The sequence below is a fragment of the Nilaparvata lugens genome, chromosome X (genome assembly GCF_014356525.2).
Source record: "Nilaparvata lugens isolate BPH chromosome X, ASM1435652v1, whole genome shotgun sequence".
In the NCBI taxonomy this organism is placed as follows: Eukaryota; Metazoa; Arthropoda; class Insecta; order Hemiptera; family Delphacidae; genus Nilaparvata; species Nilaparvata lugens.
This window is the reverse complement of record NC_052518.1, coordinates 21,593,757-21,613,738: the sequence shown is the minus strand read 5'-3', so window position 1 is coordinate 21,613,738 and position 19,982 is coordinate 21,593,757. Positions and strand designations below refer to the sequence as shown.

At 35.7% G+C, this 19,982-nt stretch overlaps 2 protein-coding genes across 2 annotated transcripts in view; one reads left to right on the top strand and one right to left on the bottom strand.

Annotated features, from left to right (window-relative positions):
* Nucleotides 1-19,982, top strand: part of LOC111056476 (bone morphogenetic protein receptor type-2) — a 227,279-nt gene that overhangs the window by 188,411 nt on the left and 18,886 nt on the right. The window lies entirely within an intron of this gene.
* LOC120354906 lies at nt 1,285-3,107 on the bottom strand. Its single transcript, XM_039442993.1, has 2 exons — nt 2,916-3,107; nt 1,285-1,844 (listed from the first exon to the last, which is right to left on the bottom strand). The coding sequence occupies exons 1-2, from the start codon at nt 3,090-3,092 to the stop codon at nt 1,488-1,490; spliced, it is 534 nt and encodes a 177-aa protein (XP_039298927.1). The 5' UTR covers nt 3,093-3,107; the 3' UTR covers nt 1,285-1,487.

Below are 19,982 nucleotides of genomic sequence, written 5' to 3'. Positions count from 1 at the left end.
GTCCAATTCGTATGGAGGTTGTAAATTTCCAATTGGATCAAAATACCAAACATTAGAACCAATTTTCTTATATGCTACCCAATGTGTCCCATCCTCGCTTTCCCTTGCTAAATTCACAATGGCATTCTCGTTTTTTAGAATTTTTTTGGGTAATGCATCTAGCATATATATGCCTCTTAACCGAATCTGTAATAATTTCGACCAATCAATCAAATCATAATTACTCAATTCTCCTTCAATATTCATGTCTTCTTCTTCTTCTTCTTCTTCTTCTTCGTTGTTCTACATTTCTTAACTTGAGGGAATAAACTCACTCCATATGATGCTGGTGGGGGTGGGGGTAGAAGTCTGCCACCACTTTTAGGAAAAGGCTTCAAAAAATATCCTTTTCCTGCAATATGCTTTTTCAACTGAGCTATAGCTTTGCGTCTAATATCGTTACTATAACTTCTCCTCTCATTCTTCTTCTTCTTCTTCTTCTTTCTCAAAGTCCCACCAAACGCCGCTTTAGCTTTCATAACGTTTGTAACAAGATAGCTAAGTGCTTTCTCGGCAAGGGGTGTTTGAGGATTTTTGAAAATGTCCCATGCAGCGTTCGCTAGAGCCCTGTCAGCTACCGCCCGAGTTTTATTATCACTATTTTGAGTATAGGCTATATCGTGGGCCTTGCAAGCTTTATCTAACGAATTTATGCCTTGATCACCTCTCTTTAACCTTTCATTAACCTTCGTGCCCTGGGCCACACCACTCGTATCCGGGAATATGATATTCTTCCCCAAGGTTATCAATTACCTTATTTAGAATAGTTGATGTTACATTACCTGCCAAACCTTTAAAAACTCTTGCCGCTGAACTCAAGATTCCTTTACCCCGTTTCCTCGAACTCTGCTTTTTTCTCGAACTCTGCTTTTTTCTCCTACATACCATTTTTCATTACCTTTCAACTCAATGGTTGAACATTAACTGAGGTTAATTAATTAATCATACATCAACTTGATTTGGTTTAATGTTCAACCAATGAGTTGGAAGTGAATTCATATTTCTACATCTAATGCTATACTGTCAGATTGCTATGATACATTGCTTGAATGATAAGAATATTATTTCAAATCTGAAAGGTGAATGTGATTTGAAAAGGGAAGAAATGATGCTGGCCACCCACATCTGTGGGAGCACGAGAAGGAGGGGGCGAGAAGCTGCCAGCGCTTACCTCTAGCGGTGAGTCTACTGAGCATGCTCACAACAAACTATAAAAGACGGGCTCACCTTATTTAATTATCATTCACAACAGAGCAGCTGAAGCATTTCTTCTTCTTCTGTGTGATATTCATTACAAACTTATCAACATCGTCAACAACAACAGGTAAGAATTGAAAACAATTTTTTATCAAATATGCACACATTTTATTGATCTATTCAACTATTCACATACATCTATACAATTCGTAACACATAAGTGTCCAAATTGTATACAGATATAAAAATTGTTAAGCTTTAACAATTTTTATATCTGTCCAATTTGGGCACTTATGTGTTACTACTAACACATAATTTTTACACGTTTCGTTGAAATGCCGAATTTTTCCCGCATCAATGCAGGAAGCGAATCTTTGAGGGAGATACACCTCGCATTTGCTTCCTGCATTGATTATTTTTAAAATTATACGTCGGCCGTGCTGGTTTGTGTGCTCCCTCGCCGCGACGATGCGGTATGGTTGATCCTCCTCTAACTCTCGCAACGGGACCCATGGCTTGGGTAGTGGTTTGTTAACGAGTTCTACAAAGTCCAATTCAGCCTCCTTTATTAAGGGTACGAGAGAGGAGTCCTCATCCAGCATACGTTTCTGTTGAAAAATATTTGATTAGTGTCTTATTTGTTTCAGATCTCTACATCAGATTATCATCGAATTCTCTGCATAAAGTGAGTAATATCAGTTATTGAAATATCATTGTTGCATGATCGAGTACTTTTAACAATGATATCTAAACAGTTCAAATAATATTTCCTTAGCATCAATTCGCTTCGAATAATATTTCCTTTACATTCCAAGCACTTCAAATAATATTGGTAACAATGTTGCATGAGTGGTTACTTAAAATAATAATAATATCTAAGCAGTTCAAATAATATTTCCTTAGCATCAATTCGGTTCGAATAATATTTCCTTTACATTCCAAGCACTTCAAATAATTGGTAACAATGTTGCATGATGGCTACTTTAAATAATGATAATATCTAAGCAGTTCAAATAATATTCCTTAGCATCAATTTGGTTCGTAATTTCCTTTACATTCCAAGCACTTCAAATAATATTGGTAACAATGTTGCATGAGTGGCTACTTTAAATAATAATAATAATATCTAAGCAGTTCAAATAATATTTCCTTAGCATCAATTCGGTTCGTAATTTCCTTTACATTCCAAGCACTTCAAATAATATTGGTAACAATGTTGCATGATCGAGTACTTTTAACAATAATATCTAAGCAGTTCAAATAATATTTCCTTAGCATCAATTCGGTTCGTAATTTCCTTTGCATTCCAAGCTCTTCAAATAATATTGGTAACGATGTTGCATGAGTGGCTACTTTAAATAATAATAATATCTAAGCAGTTCAAATAATATTTCCTTAGCATCAATTCGGTTCGTAATTTCCTTTACATTCCAAGCGCTTCAAATAATATTGATGACATTTATGCATGATTGAATACTTCAAACGATAATATCTCATAATACCATTTCTAATCAGTTCGAGGAAATATTGCTTGCATTCTAATCAGTTCAAATAATATTCAGATCAAATAATATTCATATCAAATAATCAAAGACTCGTATGTGCACAGATTTTTTAACAATCAATCACAGAAAAAAAATCTGTGCATACACAAGTTAATAATATTTGTTGAAACTAACCTTTGATTGAGGGAGCACCCCATCCTCTTCGCCGCTGACTTCACCCTCCTCGAAGTCGAGTTTCCTCTTCGCCTGCCTCTGCCTGATGTTGTTTGACAGCGTCGTCAACACAGCACGCCGCGGAGCCCACGTAGCTGCTGGACGCAAGCGTTGGATGGGGCTGTCCGGAATCACCATCTCGCCCCCTGGTGATGTTGGACGCTGTGGAGCGGGTGCAGTGGAGGCAGGAGCGGAGGCGGCAGCAGCAGCAGAAGAGCTGGCACAGGACTCGGCAGCTTTGCGCTGCCAGTAGTTTAGCACATGCTGCGGAGGCGGGCTATCTGGCAGGATAAAGGACGGCGAACTCATCTCGTGTGTGTGTGAAGTCTCTGTTGTCTCTGATGTAAATGGTAATTTTCCTCTCATCGCTCGTGTTTATATAGCATTCGTTTCTCTCTCTGTTCCAGGCACGTGCGAGCGAGAGCGTGCCACAAGGCGAAAAAAATTCGAATTTCTCCCCCAACAACAACACGTGCTCCCAGATCGTTATCAGATTGTAAGTATGCCACACACGATCATTTTTCGAATAGCATCCATGTGTTAGAAGACGAAAAAAAAAATCTCGACTAGAACTTAGCATGAGACATTGCTAGAAATCCCCAATAAAACCCATGATTCTAATTTTATAATTCAAATCAATGTTAGATCCTTCAACATCAAAGTAAGAGCATCTCATTTTTCAAACATGAATCTTGTCAGCGTTTTCTATCATCAATATGGCATTTTAATATTTTAACTGTAGCAAAGTTGTTGCATTTCATTTATTTACAATATTGCACACATACTTGATTTTGATCTTTCTTTGTCAATCCTGTTCTAAGCCTGTCTCATCTGCAGAATCTCGAAAAAAATTCCAGATAACTTGATTTAATTGTTCTTCTGTTAAATGAGCATTGTTTTCTATTATAACTTTTTTAATTTTATCGATAGAGTCTTTAAGATGCGCGCACGGACATCTCCATGAATCGGGGAAGTCACCATCGCCCCAGAATTTATCATATGATGAACCGTATAAATCACAAACAAGAATATGATTATAGTTATCACTATGCCAAACTCCTAATTTTTCATAGTCTCTCACAAAAGTTAAATATTGTAGATTTGTCCATCCTTTTTCTGCTAACTGTCCCAATATATCTAGGTGCGTGTCCAAGAGTTCACTTAATTTATATTGATATCTCATTTTTTCTAAAGGAACAGAATGGTATTCACTTAATTGATTAAAATGTCTATCTATAATGAATTGAACGAACAAATCTGAAGACTTGTTCTCCACACCAAACACATTATCCATCTCAGTACACTAGCTTGATGTTGTATCAGCAAAGAGAAGATCACAACTAACAGAGTACCTTGCTCCAGCTTATTATTATTATTATTATGAAAAGCACACTCTAGCGATAATTTATTGTACTTTATAGCACTCTATTTCTAATAAATATTTCACACCATAGGGGAATAGCATTCTCGATTCAGTTATTAAATATTTCACAACATAGAGGAATAGCATTTCTCGATTCAGTTATTAAATATTCATTGTTTTCACAGCATTTTCTCACCTCTCAACTCGAGTTCCGAACCTCATAACCAGTTGAGCTCTCGTCGAGACAACACAGCTGAGAGGAATCATAGGGGCGGTCACCTGAGAGGAATCAATCATAGCATAATCATCTACACCTGTATCCTGCTATACCTGTAGCCCGCTATCTACACTCAAGGAGATTCACGCAGCATCAAGCACTACATGTAAGTACATTTTTACTCTGATTTTATCCTCTGAGGAGGAAAATAGTCCTCCGAGGAGAGGTTTTCTCCTCTGATGACTATTTTCTCCTCCGAGGACAGGTTTTCTCCTCCGACGACTATTTTTTCTCCTCCGAGGACAGGTTTTCTCCTCCGAGGAGAAAAAACCTTCTACAATATACTGCATGCATGCGATTTATCTTTAGAATATGCTATATCCGGAACATCCAAGCCCCGCTCTTCTTTCTCACACTCATCGTATAAACAAAACGGTAAATGAATTACTTTTTCAGTTGGTTCACCGATAATATATTTACAATAGACACATTGCAGATAGAATGGATTTTTATGTAAGAAATAACCATTTCTCGCAAAATACTCTGCTTTATTGCGTAATGATTTACAAAAGTCACAATGTAGATGGTGTGGAGGTAGTTTTTCAAAGTACTCTCCTTGGACGGATGAATCTTCTACACAATTAAAAGTTGAATATCTTTCTTCATATTCTCGTAGAATATTATTATCGTAATTCTCCTCTTCAATTGTTATATTATCTTTCCTTCTACAGTTTGGACTGTACCTTGCATGTTCTATTGCTGGTATGTCACTTTCTTCCCATTTTCCCAAATAAATTGAACAAAATACACATCGCACAATGTCTGGTGGAGATGAGAATATAAATCCCTCTTTCGCCATGTTTTCCGCGGACAAATGCGGAGAAGATTTCAACCATCTTTTATCAAAAGATAATAATCTTAATCTTTCATGCAACATTATGTGATCTTGAGATATCATTTTCACACACCCTTCTTCTACCAATGACAATTCACAACTAAACATGTTGTTGTACTCTATCTCATCCTGATCGTTTTGTTTTTTCAGAATCATGCCGAGGGAACGCAGACTACGTGGTATCAATTCCGCAGCAGCCCGCCATCGCATCAGCCTCGATGAGGAGGATATCGACATCACCAGCGTGCTCGAGAGCTCGAAACGTCGAGTTTTCGATATAATTAGGGAACATGCCGCACGCTATGATGGAATGTAAAATGGTTCATAGTCCTCAACGTTTTGCTGTATAAATTAGTGGTGATGGATGACAAGCAGGTTGGTGACTCTGTCTCATCTCTAATAAATCTACATAGTTACTCCAACATAGCACTAAATGTGCTTGAGAACTATGAAGAGTTTAATGAGCATTTCATGTTAGCTGTGAGAAAAATCCTCTCATCTTTTGAAAATTTTGTAAGACATGGGAGTGGATGGGTGCTAAAGAAAATTGAATCACTGGATGTGAACGTGATTAAATTTAATCCTATATACACATCCAGTTTCATTCAGACACCCCAGTTTTTGAAAAACAAAATTGTATTATAAATGTGAAAAATCTCTCTGACGAAAAATGCTTTTTATGGTCAGTGCTCGCGTATTTCCATCAGAAGCCAAGGAACTCGAACTTAAGTGTAAAGTATTTGAGCAAGTTTGCTCACACACTTAATACGCGAGGTGTAAATTTCCCGGTGACGACACGCGATATTAAGAAATTTGAAATACTCAATCCGGACATTGCAATTCACGTCATCGCGTATGACAACAAAAAGTTTTTCCCCTTCCGTACAAGCATTTTCCGCACTCGTAAACACCAAATTAATCTTTTAATGCTAAAAGGCGATGCAGGAAAAACTCATTTCTGTTTAGTAAATACCGCGAACGGGAAAAACGGGCTATCTCGTCTTCTCTCCCACCTTTCAAAACACAAGGGTCAAGTACATGTTTGTAATTTCTGTTTTCACCGGTTCACATCAGACAAAACTCGAAATGTAGACGGTAAAGCAAATTTGTTGAAACATGTGGAACTTTGTTCCAAGTTTGAATCTCAGCGCGTTTCATATCCTAAACGCGGAGAGACAATTAAATTCAAGAAACTAGGCGCGACGTTGAAGAAAAAGTACACCATTTACGCGGATTTAGAAACATACGTTGTTAATATCGATAATGATGATGATGATTCCGATTCTGATGAAATTACTCGTAGTTACACAAAGAAAACGGCGCGACATATTCCCTGCGGGTATTGTTTCGTTGTTATCGATGTTAACGGGGAAATCGCTCACGGACCTGTACTCCATAGATCGAGTAGTTTAGACGAAAAAATCATGGAGAAATTTCTTCAGGAAATTACAGATCTCGGTGACATTTTGTATGAGGATATGAAACGAGAAATTCCGATGCAAGCTTTATCCGAGAGTCAAGAGCGTGAATTTCAAAATTCAGTAAACTGCGGGCTTTGTGCTGAACCGTTTTTAGACAGCGATATTAAATGTCGTCACCACGCGCATGAAACCGGTAATTACTTGTGTGCGGCACATGTTTCTTGTAATTTAACAGCTCGTACTCCGGAGTACATATCGTGTTATTTTCATAATTTCTCCGGTTTTGATTCGCATTTTATTCTAAAATCGCTCGGTAAATGTAAAAAAGAAATTTCCTGCATCGCAAATACGTCAGAGAGATTTTTGACACTTTCAGTAGGCAAAATTAAATTTTTAGATTCCTACAAGTTTATGTCTGAATCCTTGGAAGTATTGGTGCGTAATTGGTAGAGAGTACAGACATGGAAAAGAAGTTCGAACGATTATTTTCGGTGTTTGATGATCCACCTCGCGAACACAGACAGCTCTTGTTGAAAAAAGGAGTATATCCCTACTCGTACATGAGCTGTCCCGAAAAATTCGCGGAAACATCGCTTCCTCCCATCGAATGTTTTCATAACGACTTAACTGATACACCTCTGTCTCGCGAAGAATATGAGCATGCGCAAAGAGTGTTCTCAACATTCAAGCTGAAAAATCTGGGTGAATATCACGATTTTTATTTATGTTTGGACGTAATGCTATTAGCAGTAGTTTTTGAATCCATGAGGTCTACGCTTTTTAGCTCATACGGCCTCGATGTGACCCATTTTGTTTCCCTCGCGCACTTCACCTGGAATTGCATGCTGAAACACACTAAAGTCGAACTGGAATTACTAACAGATCCGGACATGCATCTTATGTTTGAGGCGGGAATGAGAGGCGGGGTCTCATTTATCGGTAAACGTTATTGTGAGGCGAATAACAAACATCTACCCGAAACATACGATCCTTCAAAACCGTCTAATTATCTGCTTTATATCGATGCAAACAGTTTATACTCGGAAGCTATGAGCCGAAGCTTGCCTGTTGGAAATTTCAAATTCCTCTCAGAGGAAGAAATTTCCAGCCTTGATTTCGCGAATTTGGACAGCAATTCAGAAACCGGGTATATAATAGAATGTGATCTCAAGTACCCCCAAGAGTTGCATGATAAGCATGCGAGCTTCCCCCTTGCTCCTCTCCACCAAACGCCGCCGCGCGAATTGCTGTCGAACTACCAAACAAATGAGAACGGTCAAACTGGAACCAAAAAGCTCATGAACACACTTTTCGACCGTGAAAAGTACATTGTTCACTATGTCAATTTAAAGCTCTACCTTCAGCTCGGTTTGAAATTATTGAAAGTGCATCGCGTCATTAGCTTTTCCCAATCTCCCTGGCTGAAAAGCTACATCGACTTCAATATCCGGAATAGACAGAACGCGAAAAATAAATTTGAAATATCCTTCTTTAAGGCCTGTTGCAACTTGATATTTGGAAAAACTATTCAGAGTAGTCGTAAGCAAATGAATGTTAAAATTATCACGGATGAAAAACGGTTAGATAAGTACATTTCAAACCCGCTATGTAAACGCTGGCAAATAATTAGTCCGAACGTGATCGCGGTTTTCTCTCGTAAGTTGGAACTTAAAATGAACAAGCCTGTCTATTCCGGCTTCAGTGTACTGGAGTTGAGTAAATTCCATATGTACGATTTTTTCTATTGTAAATTACAAAAAATTATACCGTGGGATCGTATAGAACTGTGCATGACTGACACCGACAGTTTTCTTCTAAACCTTAAAGTCGAAGATGTGTATCAGTTGATTAGAGAAAATTTGTCCCTTTTCGATACTTCTAACTATCCACCTTCCCACCCTTGCTTTTCCATGGAGAGAAATAAAGTTGTAGGAAAGTTCAAGGATGAGACCGGGTCAAAGCCTGTCCATAGATTTCTCGGACTTAGATCCAAACTTTACTCATATTTAGTTTGTAACGAGAATGAAGAACTTGTAAATAAATGTATAGCAAAGGGTGTACAGAGCGGAGTAAAATGTAGAAAGCTTAATTTTAATTTATATATGAAATCATTGTTTGAACGTAGTGAACATGTAGAAAAATTTAATATGTTAAGATCGTATAATCACACCATGTATCAGGTTGAATGTGCAAAAATCTGTTTGAGCCCTTATGATGATAAGAGGTATATTGCTGAGAATGGTGTTGATACTCTCCCATTTGGACATTATAGAGTGCCCACAACACTCTAACTGATTGGTCAGTATGTCCCATGACAATCATCCAACACCACTGATTTTGATTTGTCTGTTGTAAATATCATGAATATTATTAGATCTAAGTTAGCTTTAGAGCTTCATAGCGTGCCGCGTGTGAACTATCCCACTCGCAAATATGAGTTGAAAAGTGAAAAAGACTTGCTTCAAGCCGATCTCATTGAGATGACAAGTTTATCACGTTTTAATAAGGGTTACAAATATATCTTAGCTGTTATTAATTGTTTTTCAAAATTTGCATATTGTGTACCATTAAAAGACAAGACAAGCCAATCTGTATTTAACGCTCTCGAGCCAATTATTTCTAAAAATAAAGGAGTTAAGCTGTTCCAAACAGATCAAGGAACAGAATTCTTTAATTTAAAAGTTAAAGCATTATTAGATAGATATAGTATTAAACATTATCATGTTTTTACTGATAAGAAAGCCTCCATAGTTGAAAGGTTTAATAGAACACTTAAAGCAAAAATTTATAGATATTTAACTGAACATGGAACCAAAAACTGGTCATCACAACTAGACAGTTTAGTTCGAGATTATAATGCAACAATGCATTCATCCATTAGAATGAAACCTGAAGATGTGAGGAAAAAAGATCGTAATCATGTTTTAATGTCATTGAATTCTGCATTCAATAGACGATATAAATTGAAAAATTCAAAACCGAAATTTAAGCTAGGAGATGTTGTACGAATCTCAAAGAAAAGGGTTCTTTTCGATAAATCTTATAACATAAACTGGAGCGCAGAGTATTTTGTAATTCATTCTATATTTCCTTCTCAACCTGTAACGTATAGCTTGCGAGATCTAAACGGAGAAGTAATTAGTGGTAGGTTTTATGCAGAAGAAATTAAAAAAACACAATTAAATGAATCGGAGAGACAAGTGTATTTGATTGAAAAAATATTAAAACGTGATAAAAAAGGACTGCTAGTGAAATGGATTGGGTTTTCAACGCCTAGTTATATTAGTAAGGATCAACTATTAGATGAAAAATAATCTTTTGTAATCTATTGTAAATATCACATACATTTATTGTAAATAATCTATTGTAAATATCATGTAAATTTATTGTAAATAATCTATTGTAAATATCATGTAAATTTATTGTAAATAATCTATTGTTAATCTATTGCAAATACATTCCATTCAGTGTAAAAATATGACAAAGATTTGGTGTAAATATAATATGTCTCTATCAAAAAATGCTTCTCAGTTTCATTTTAATCTGAAGTTTTATTTGCTAAGGCTCAAGCGTTCTCGTGAAGAGGGTGCGGGAGAGAGAGAGGGTGCGGGTGAGAAACTTCTATCAGTGCATTGAAAGGGGAGAGCGCTTGCATCCCGATGTGATAAGCTATGGTGTGTGGTGTCTAGCCCACAATCTCTTCCTCCTTGATAACTTATCAGTTCCTTATCAGATCGCATGCTGTACACGTGACTAACATGATTCCGATAGTAAATTTCGACAATGTTATAAGAGAGAAAGAAATGCCAACATGGTGTAAAAATGGTAAGTTATTACCACATAATGCAAGGATCCTTATAATAGGCTCTTCAGGTTGTGGCAAGACCAATTTACTATTTAATTTAATTTTTTCAAAGAATGGGTTGAGATTTAAAACTATATACTTGCACACGAAGAGCGAGTATCAAGATAAGTACTTGTTTTTGAGAAAAGTCTTTTCAAAAATGAAGGGTATTGAATTTCATATAAACAGCAATTCGGAATCTATAGCTCACCCCAACAAAATTCAACAATTTTCTCTTGTCATTTTCGATGACTTCCAACTTAATCACGTGCCTCAAATAAGAGAATATTTTACCATGGGTCGACATCGTAATCATGTTTTAATGTCATTGAATTCTGCATTCAATAGACGATATAAATTGAAAAATTCAAAACCGAAATTTAAGCTAGGAGATGTTGTACGAATCTCAAAGAAAAGGGTTCTTTTCGATAAATCTTATAACATAAACTGGAGCGCAGAGTATTTTGTAATTCATTCTATATTTCCTTCTCAACCTGTAACGTATAGCTTGCGAGATCTAAACGGAGAAGTAATTAGTGGTAGGTTTTATGCAGAAGAAATTAAAAAAACACAATTAAATGAATCGGAGAGACAAGTGTATTTGATTGAAAAAATATTAAAACGTGATAAAAAAGGACTGCTAGTGAAATGGATTGGGTTTTCAACGCCTAGTTATATTAGTAAGGATCAACTATTAGATGAAAAATAATCTTTTGTAATCTATTGTAAATATCATGTAAATTTATTGTAAATAATCTATTGTAAATATCACGTACATTTATTGTAAATAATCTATTGTAAATATCACATACATTTATTGTAAATAATCTATTGTTAATCTATTGCAAATACATTCCATTCAGTGTAAAAATATGACAAAGATTTGGTGTAAATATAATACGTCTCTATCAAAAAATGCTTCTCAGTTTCATTTTAATCTGAAGTTTTATTTGCTAAGGCTCAAGCGTTCTCGTGAAGAGGGTGCGGGAGAGAGAGAGGGTGAGAAACTTCTATCAGTGCATTGAAAGGGGAGAGCGCTTGCATCCCGATGTGATAAGCTATGGTGTGTGGTGTCTAGCCCACAATCTCTTCCTCCTTGATAACTTATCAGTTCCTTATCAGATCGCATGCTGTACACGTGACTAACATGATTCCGATAGTAAATTTCGACAATGTTATAAGAGAGAAAGAAATGCCAACATGGTGTAAAAATGGTAAGTTATTACCACATAATGCAAGGATCCTTATAATAGGCTCTTCAGGTTGTGGCAAGACCAATTTACTATTTAATTTAATTTTTTCAAAGAATGGGTTGAGATTTAAAACTATATACTTGCACACGAAGAGCGAGTATCAAGATAAGTACTTGTTTTTGAGAAAAGTCTTTTCAAAAATGAAGGGTATTGAATTTCATATAAACAGCAATTCGGAATCTATAGCTCACCCCAACAAAATTCAACAATTTTCTCTTGTCATTTTCGATGACTTCCAACTTAATCACGTGCCTCAAATAAGAGAATATTTTACCATGGGTCGACATCGTAATATTGACACTGCATATTTAATTCAGAGTTATGGGGCCACACAGAAACATTTCACTAGGGACAACGCAAATATGATTATAATCTTCAAGGTAGATTTATTGAGTCTGAAATTAATTCACAGAGATCATGTTGGAGCAGATATTCCTTATAAAGATTTCGTTAAACTTTGTCATACAGTTTGGAATCGTAAACCTCATAATTTTCTAACTATTATGACCGAGTGTGGAATTAATAGCGGGAAGTACCGAGATTCGCTCGATACGTTTCTTACCGTTCAGTAGAGATTAATTCTTTGTGCAGTCATGTTGTCATACAGCAGGAAGCTGAATAGAAAGGAGGTTGGTTTAATCGAAAAGATTAAGAAATTGAGAAAAGTAATTAGAGAGAAGCATAAAAGCTTAGTCAATTTTGAAAAGCGATCGGAGGAATATAATAGGAAAACGCTCTCCCCGTTGATAGAGCCCATAATTGAACTGGGAAAAAACAAATTCTCACACTCTGATGTAAAACCAAAAAAGGAACAAGTAAAAGAGGAGAGTATGGAAATTGATGATAATGAGGAGGGAGATGAACAGAGTTATGAGAGTTCAGCAGACAATTTTTTAAGCTCGACTAAATTTGAAAACAGTTTACTTGGTTCTAGCAGAAACGACGATGTGCTGTCACAATATCTAAAAACGTTTCATGCGGAAAAACAGAATAATTCAATCAGTTATGGAATTTCATATAATTCTAAAGATGACGTGTATTATATTGGTAATCAGCAAGTAATATTTGTTGACGGTTATATAGATATTAATAATGAAAGATTTCGATTAACACACGGTCTACTTGAGTTATTATTCAGTGCGAGACCAAACTCAAATCTTTATAATCAAAGAGATCTGGATAAGTATAAAAAAATCTTAACACTTACAGGTATACATTTAGATCGAAGAGGCTATGTTAAACGAAATCAGGGAATTAAATTGCAAATGATTCAAAAGTTATTTCCCAGTAAAAAAATTAGTAAAAAGAAGGGTTGGGGTTTATTGAAATTTGCAAAAAATAATTCTCATGATAGAATTTATCAATACTTTGATAATTTTGATGAATTAGTGGAAAGATTAAATTTACTCTATTCCTCAAAAGCTAGTGGGAACAGTGGGCATGATGTGGAAATCGCGAGTATAATTGAAGAGCTAAAAGAAGCAAAATTAATTGTTTAGTGTCACGATGACTCTACATCGATTCGGACGAATTGATACGGGTAGTGCTAGCGGAGCTAGTCTTACGTGTGATATTGACTCGATAACACAGAAGATAATCGAATCGATAAATCAGCAAGGAATCAGCGAAGCTGTGAAATTTTATTTAGATTCGCAAATAACCAAACTCGTTTCGGAAAATACAAAGAATATTGGAGTGAGCATAATTGAAAGAGAACATATTCTAAGCACGTTACAAAATTTCAGTACTAATATCGATAAAGCTATTGGAGAGAGAACTCAAACTCTAGAGAGTGCTTTAGGAGAAGTGAAAACTTTAACAGACAGCTTTTCATCTCAGTTGCTCAGTATTAACAACGATAAAGTTGATAAGGCTTATTTAGATGAAAAATTAAAAGCCGTATCAGATAAAATTAAGAATTTGGAGGTGCTGGACAGAAACTATCTCAATACTAAATTGAAACAACTTAGTACAGAAATTTTTACTAAAGTAAATGAAACACACCCATCGGGAATTGATAAGCAATATTTAGAATCTACTTTGCAGAAATTGATTAGTTCTTCATTAACAAAGGAAGAGTTTGAAAAACGATTATCTGAAATGGCGAGTGCAATAAAAGCTAATATTATGGAGGGTATTGAGCAGTTTATTACAAAAGATGCTATTGCTATTCTGATTAATCAAATTGCAGAAAAGTATGCAACTAAAAATGATATTGGAGATTTTATTAAGAAAAACGAGATGGCAGACGCTGTGAAAAGCGTTCGTGATGAAATAGCTGAGGCAATTAAAAATTCGGAAGAGGGTGCTGTCATGAGACTGCAATGTTCAGCCCCATTCATTGACTACCTAAGCTTATTTATCCACAGAATCGCATTAGACATTGTATCAAAATACGCCGAAGTGTCTTTCCATATGAATTGGATTGAAGCAAAGGATCATGGGCTTAACGAACATCAGGTAGTGCAAATTATTACAGAAAAAATGGATTTGGTCAAATATAAAGACTTTATATTGGCACCGAAAACATAAAATCTTGAGTTGAGTGTGAGAGAGTGAACGTTTCAGTCTAGACGAGTGTGATTGATTGTATAAACACATGTGTGAGAGAGACAAAACCTATAGTTTCAGTCTAGACATTTTTGAGTATATCGATAAATCTTTTAAAGGTTGAGTGAGACAACACCTATAGTTTCAAATTTCAGTCTAGACCACCATGATTGACATTTTTGAGTATATCGATAAATCTTTTAAAGGTTGAGTGAGACAACACCTATAGTTTCAAATTTCAGTCTAGACCACCGTGATTGACATTTTTGAGCATATCAATAAATCTTGAAAAAGGTTGTGTGAGTGAACTTCAACACCTATAGTTTTCACCCTAGACATTTTTGACTATATTGATAAATCTTGAAAAAGGTTGTGTGAAGTAACTTTAACGACTAAACACTTGTCACATAAATCGATTTTTTCATGTAACGGTTCTCGATGCAGGAGTTATTGGGGTTAGCAAGGGACCTCACAGGGAGCAGAGCAGATGTGAGGCACGCGCAAGCGAATGCACGTGTCACTTTACTCTAAAGAGGTGATATGTTCCCATTATAAAACTTATACTAGATTCCTTCCTTTCGTAATGCTGGTGAGAAACGTTTCACTACTACAGTATAGGAACGATCGATCAAAAAGGAACTTGATTCTTGTCTCCTTTCCTTTCGGAAAGGGTGCGGGAAAGAGATGTGACGAGTAAAAGAAGAAATGCTGGTTGTGAGAAGCGAGGGGAGCGTATAACATTCTTCCTTTACTCGGCTTAGAGAAGGGTGCGGGAAAGAGATAAGGATCAATTGAGCCCGTCATCGTAGTATATCATTAGAGCGAAATGGATTCACTTCAATTTGTCAGTATAGCATTAGATGTAGAATTATGAATTCGCTTTAATCTGACACCAAAGGAATTTCTCAAAGTGAGTCTGGCATTAGAGCGAAATGGATGCACTTCAATCTGTCAGTATAGCATTAGATGTAGAAATATGAATTCACTTTAATTTGACACCAAAGGAATTTTTCCCTCTCAAAGAGATTTTTTCCCCACATCTATCATTCACCTCAATCTGTCAGCATAGCATTAGATGTAGAAATATGGATTCACTTCAATTTGACAGTAGAGAGAGAGGGAATTTTTCCTCCTAAAAGGGAAATTTTTTTTTCCCTCACCTGGAGAGAGAGAGAGAGAGATATCTTACCCCCCTCACCTCCACTGGACAGGGGGAAGGGGAAATCTATTTTTAGAAAGAGAGAGAAAGATATATCTCCCTCTCTCTCTATCCCCCTCACCTCCACTGGACAGGGGGAAGGGGAAATCTATTTTTAGAACACCCCCCGTCCTACAGGCGGGGGGAAAGGGAGGAGGGATGGACGAGGGGGGAAAGGGGGGAGGGGGATTTTGAGCAAAAAAGTCAGTCCATCCCCACAATCTTCCTCTACTAGCAAATTTTCACCTATTAACCTAAGGAAGGTTATCGGCTCCAACGTAATAGATTCTTGGTAAACCATGAATGGATCTATCGCCTATGAATGAGAAATCCAGTTTTCAGAGCAAATGAACTTATAATCTTCAGAAGAATTTTGGCAATACACTACACAAATACACAAAGAACAATATCTTACACGCTTTAGCATCTAAAGTCACTACAAGCTAAATACTTATCCAATTTATATAGTTGAAAACAATGGCTATAGGCTTGTATACACAAGAAACAAATTATAGACAAAATAGAACACTATAAACTGTTCAAAACTCAATTTAAAACATTAAAAAATTCACTTAAACAGAAAAATATTCAGAGAGCACCAAATTACAACACACATAGCCAGCCATATTTTTTAGAGAGAAGGAAGCCTAGCTACAAGGAACAGAGCAAAGCTTTGTAGACACCTCAAACCAGTGTCGACGTTACGGACATGTCACCAAAAAATTATAAATTACAAGTTTAGAATTCACATTTTATATTTGTTCTCAATAAAACTTTATTTTGAAACTGTTATTTTAAATTTCATATATCCTCTATATTATCTGTTAATTCTGTTAACTCTGTTTACAGAGTTTGTTTTTTCAGTGATACCATTGAACATGCAACACAATCATTTACGATAAATTCTCAGTCAAAAAGTTGTCCGTATATCGATGACTCTGATATTTACTATAAAGTTTTATAGATCTCGAATTGAAGATTCGATTCCAATTGAGAAAAAATGTAATATTACAAATACCCCCCTCTTGACATAAAAAACTTTACTGTTTGAAAATTTAAAGAAAAAAATTACATTGACCCAAATGGAAAATTTTGAATTGTAAATTCGAGAACAGTAACAATTTTTTTATAAAAACATTACATGTTGTCCTATAATATTGAAAATTATTATAAAAATTCATCAATAGCATTTGTTATATGTTTCCAAACAATATTTCAAAGTATAGAGTATCAAAATTACTTTTGATTTAGCTTTATAATTTAAAGGAAAATATCTCAACAGAAAGTTTAATATATAAAGAATAGTTTTTTGAAATTGCACATAAATTTAATAGATAGAAAAATTCAATTTTTATTGCATAAAAAAAATTAGTATGTTGAATAAAAAATTTATTATTATTTTTTTTTTCAATGATTTGATGAATTGTTACATTTAATTTTCACATAAAATTTCAATAAATCAAAAAATGTTCATTTCTTTCACTATTGACGCGGTTGATTTTATTGATGCAAATTTTGGAAAACAGTCCATTAAGGCACTCAGTATGATTTTCAGTTAAGTGTGACTCCAGTGTGATGATGTTAGTGTTGGGCTGATCCGAATACTCGTAGTGTTGGCTGATGCATATCAAACTCGATACAGGTGACATCTCAGTTAGCATTGCCTCATGCTTGTAGTAGATGGCTGCATACCAAACTCGATACAGGTGACATCTCAGTTAGCATTGCCTCATGCTTGTAGTAGATGGCTGCATACCAAACTCGATACAGAGTCACGTAAATTTTGTATCATATTTGTAATTATACAATGTACATTTCAGGCTTGAAATGACAATGTAATTCGTTTTTCAGAAAAGAGATAGACGCTGCATGCAGGATTAATTTAGGTGAGGATTAATTCAGGTAAGGTTTGGTTTTTTGATATTTTCAGTGTTCAAGGTTTAGAGTTCTGCATACAGGAATAATTTAGGAGAGGATTTTTGAATCAATTCTTTCATGATACTGTGACTGTTATTCTGAATTCAAAGTTGCGAACGTGAACATGGATGGCAATTACCTCCAGGTAATGTAGTAGTGTTGAAGTTTGAGATACAAGGTCAGCAATAAGCGTTGGCATTGTCATTGGCGTATGCTTTGGTGTCGGCATTGGCATCGGCGTTGATATTGGCATTGGCATCAGCATTGGCATCGGCGTAGATATTGGCATTGGCATCAGCATTGGCGCAGTTATTGGTGTAGATATTAGTGTAGATATTGGCGTTGACATTGTTGTAGGCATCAGCGTAGATATTGGTGTAGTTATTGGTGTAGTTATTGGCAAGGCCGTACCCAGAAAAAAATTTCAGGGGGGGTTGTGATTCTAGGCGGGGTCCTAACATACATTGTGATCCGAAGGGCCCAATAAACCCTTTTAAAAATTGTAAAATAACCCTTTTTCAGACCATTATGTTTTTATTGACAAAACGAAGCTTTGATGGGCTTGCCGCTTGGACCATTTCCATACAAAGCCGTTTGTTGTTCTTTCTGGCTGGCTCAAAAAAGTGCTCATGGCATTAAAGCTATTCGGTAAACTTTTTTTTCATTAAAATTGGATAATCTTTGTCAATATAATTGTTAAGATCATTATAAGAGTGAGAAAAAGTGGTAACTGAAAATTTCAAGTGGTCTAATAAGCGAGTTATGGGAGTTAGGGGTCGTTGAATTGCTAAATCCGTTTTCTTTCCAGATCATGAACGGTTTCGACTATATTAACAGAACTTCTCTTAAAAATTCAAAAAATGTATCTTTCCAAACTAAAAAAGATTATTCCCCATATCGTTCATAAATGAAAAATCTGGTGTGGCGCACTCACACAACTTTCCTTGCCGTTATGAAAATTGATCACCTGACGGTAGTGTTCCCGCGCAACTCAAGTCTACTATTTAAAGATCTAAGCCAGCTGGTGACAGGTCAATAACGCAGCAGACACACGAGGTCTGCTATCTCTTCATAGTGAATGATTTTATAGAATCAACAGTTGCCAACAGTTTGCAATTCAATAATCTTATTTTCTCGAACATCAAGCTTATTTTCAATTTTAGTTGAAAATATACTAGACTTTAATTGTAGAGATTTTCATGCTCAATCTTTTCCACTTGAGATTTTTTGTTTAAATTGTACCTGAAGCCTGATAATTGTGATCTAAAATCAAACTTTGCATAGATGGGGCGCAGCTCCTGAAATTTTTACAGATATGGGACTTGTGGTAGTTGATAGAGCTTATCAATGACTATTTCAGGTATAAATTTGATCAAAATCGTTGGAGCCATTTTCGAGAAAATCGCGAAAACCCCTGTTTTTGACAACATTTTCGCCATTTCAGCCGCCATCTTGAATTGCTTTCGATCGAAATTGTTTGTGTCGGATCCTTATAGTATAAGGACCTCAAGTTCCAAATTTCAAGTCATTCCGTTAATTGGGAGATGAGATATCGTGTACACAGACGCACACACACTCATACACACACACACACACACACACACCACACACACACACACACACACACACACACACACACACACACACACACAACACACATACAGACCAATACCCAAAAACCACTTTTTTGGACTCAGGGGACCTTGAAACGTATAGAAATTTAGAAATTGGGGAACCTTATTTTTTTCGGAAAGCAATACTTTCCTTACCTATGGTAATAGGGCAAGGAAAGTAAAAATTAACATTTTTTGTAAATTCGATAACTTGTTTATTTTGCCATAAATCGCGAAAAACGCATATTAGAACAAAGCCAATGATATACTGAATGTATTAGAAGAAAAACTCCAATGGAAAATTCGAAACCGTTTATGATCTGGAAAGAAAACGGAGTTTAGCACTTCAACAACCCATAACTCGCTTATTAGACCACTTGAAAATTTCAGTTGCCACTTTTTCTCACTCTTATAATGATCTTAACAATTATATTGAAAATGATTATCCAATTTAAATAAGAAAAAAGTGTACCGATCAGCCTTAAATAAGCTACGTATGTGAAAGATAACTTTAATATAATTTCCACCGTTATGTGGTCTGTGGTAAATAGGAAAATTAAAAGACAATACAAATAGACTTAGCATCGTTTAATGCACCACAAAATTGTGTATGTAACGTACTTTTAACTAGAAATTGTATTCAACTTTGAACTTTTCTTTATTTACCTATGAAAATAATTAAATAATAGCCTACTTGAGAAATTCAGTTCCCATGTACATGAAAATTTTTATTTTTGAGAAAATTTCGGGGGGGGGT

Coding starts and splice junctions, on each gene's coding strand:
- LOC120354906 (XM_039442993.1), bottom strand. CDS start 3,092: ATGGTGATTCCGGACAGCCCCATCCAACGCTTGCGTCCAGCAGCTACG. Junction 1,845..2,915: donor GGGTGCTCCCTCAATCAAAG/GTTAGTTTCAAC, acceptor ATTTTTCAACAG/AAACGTATGCTGGATGAGGA.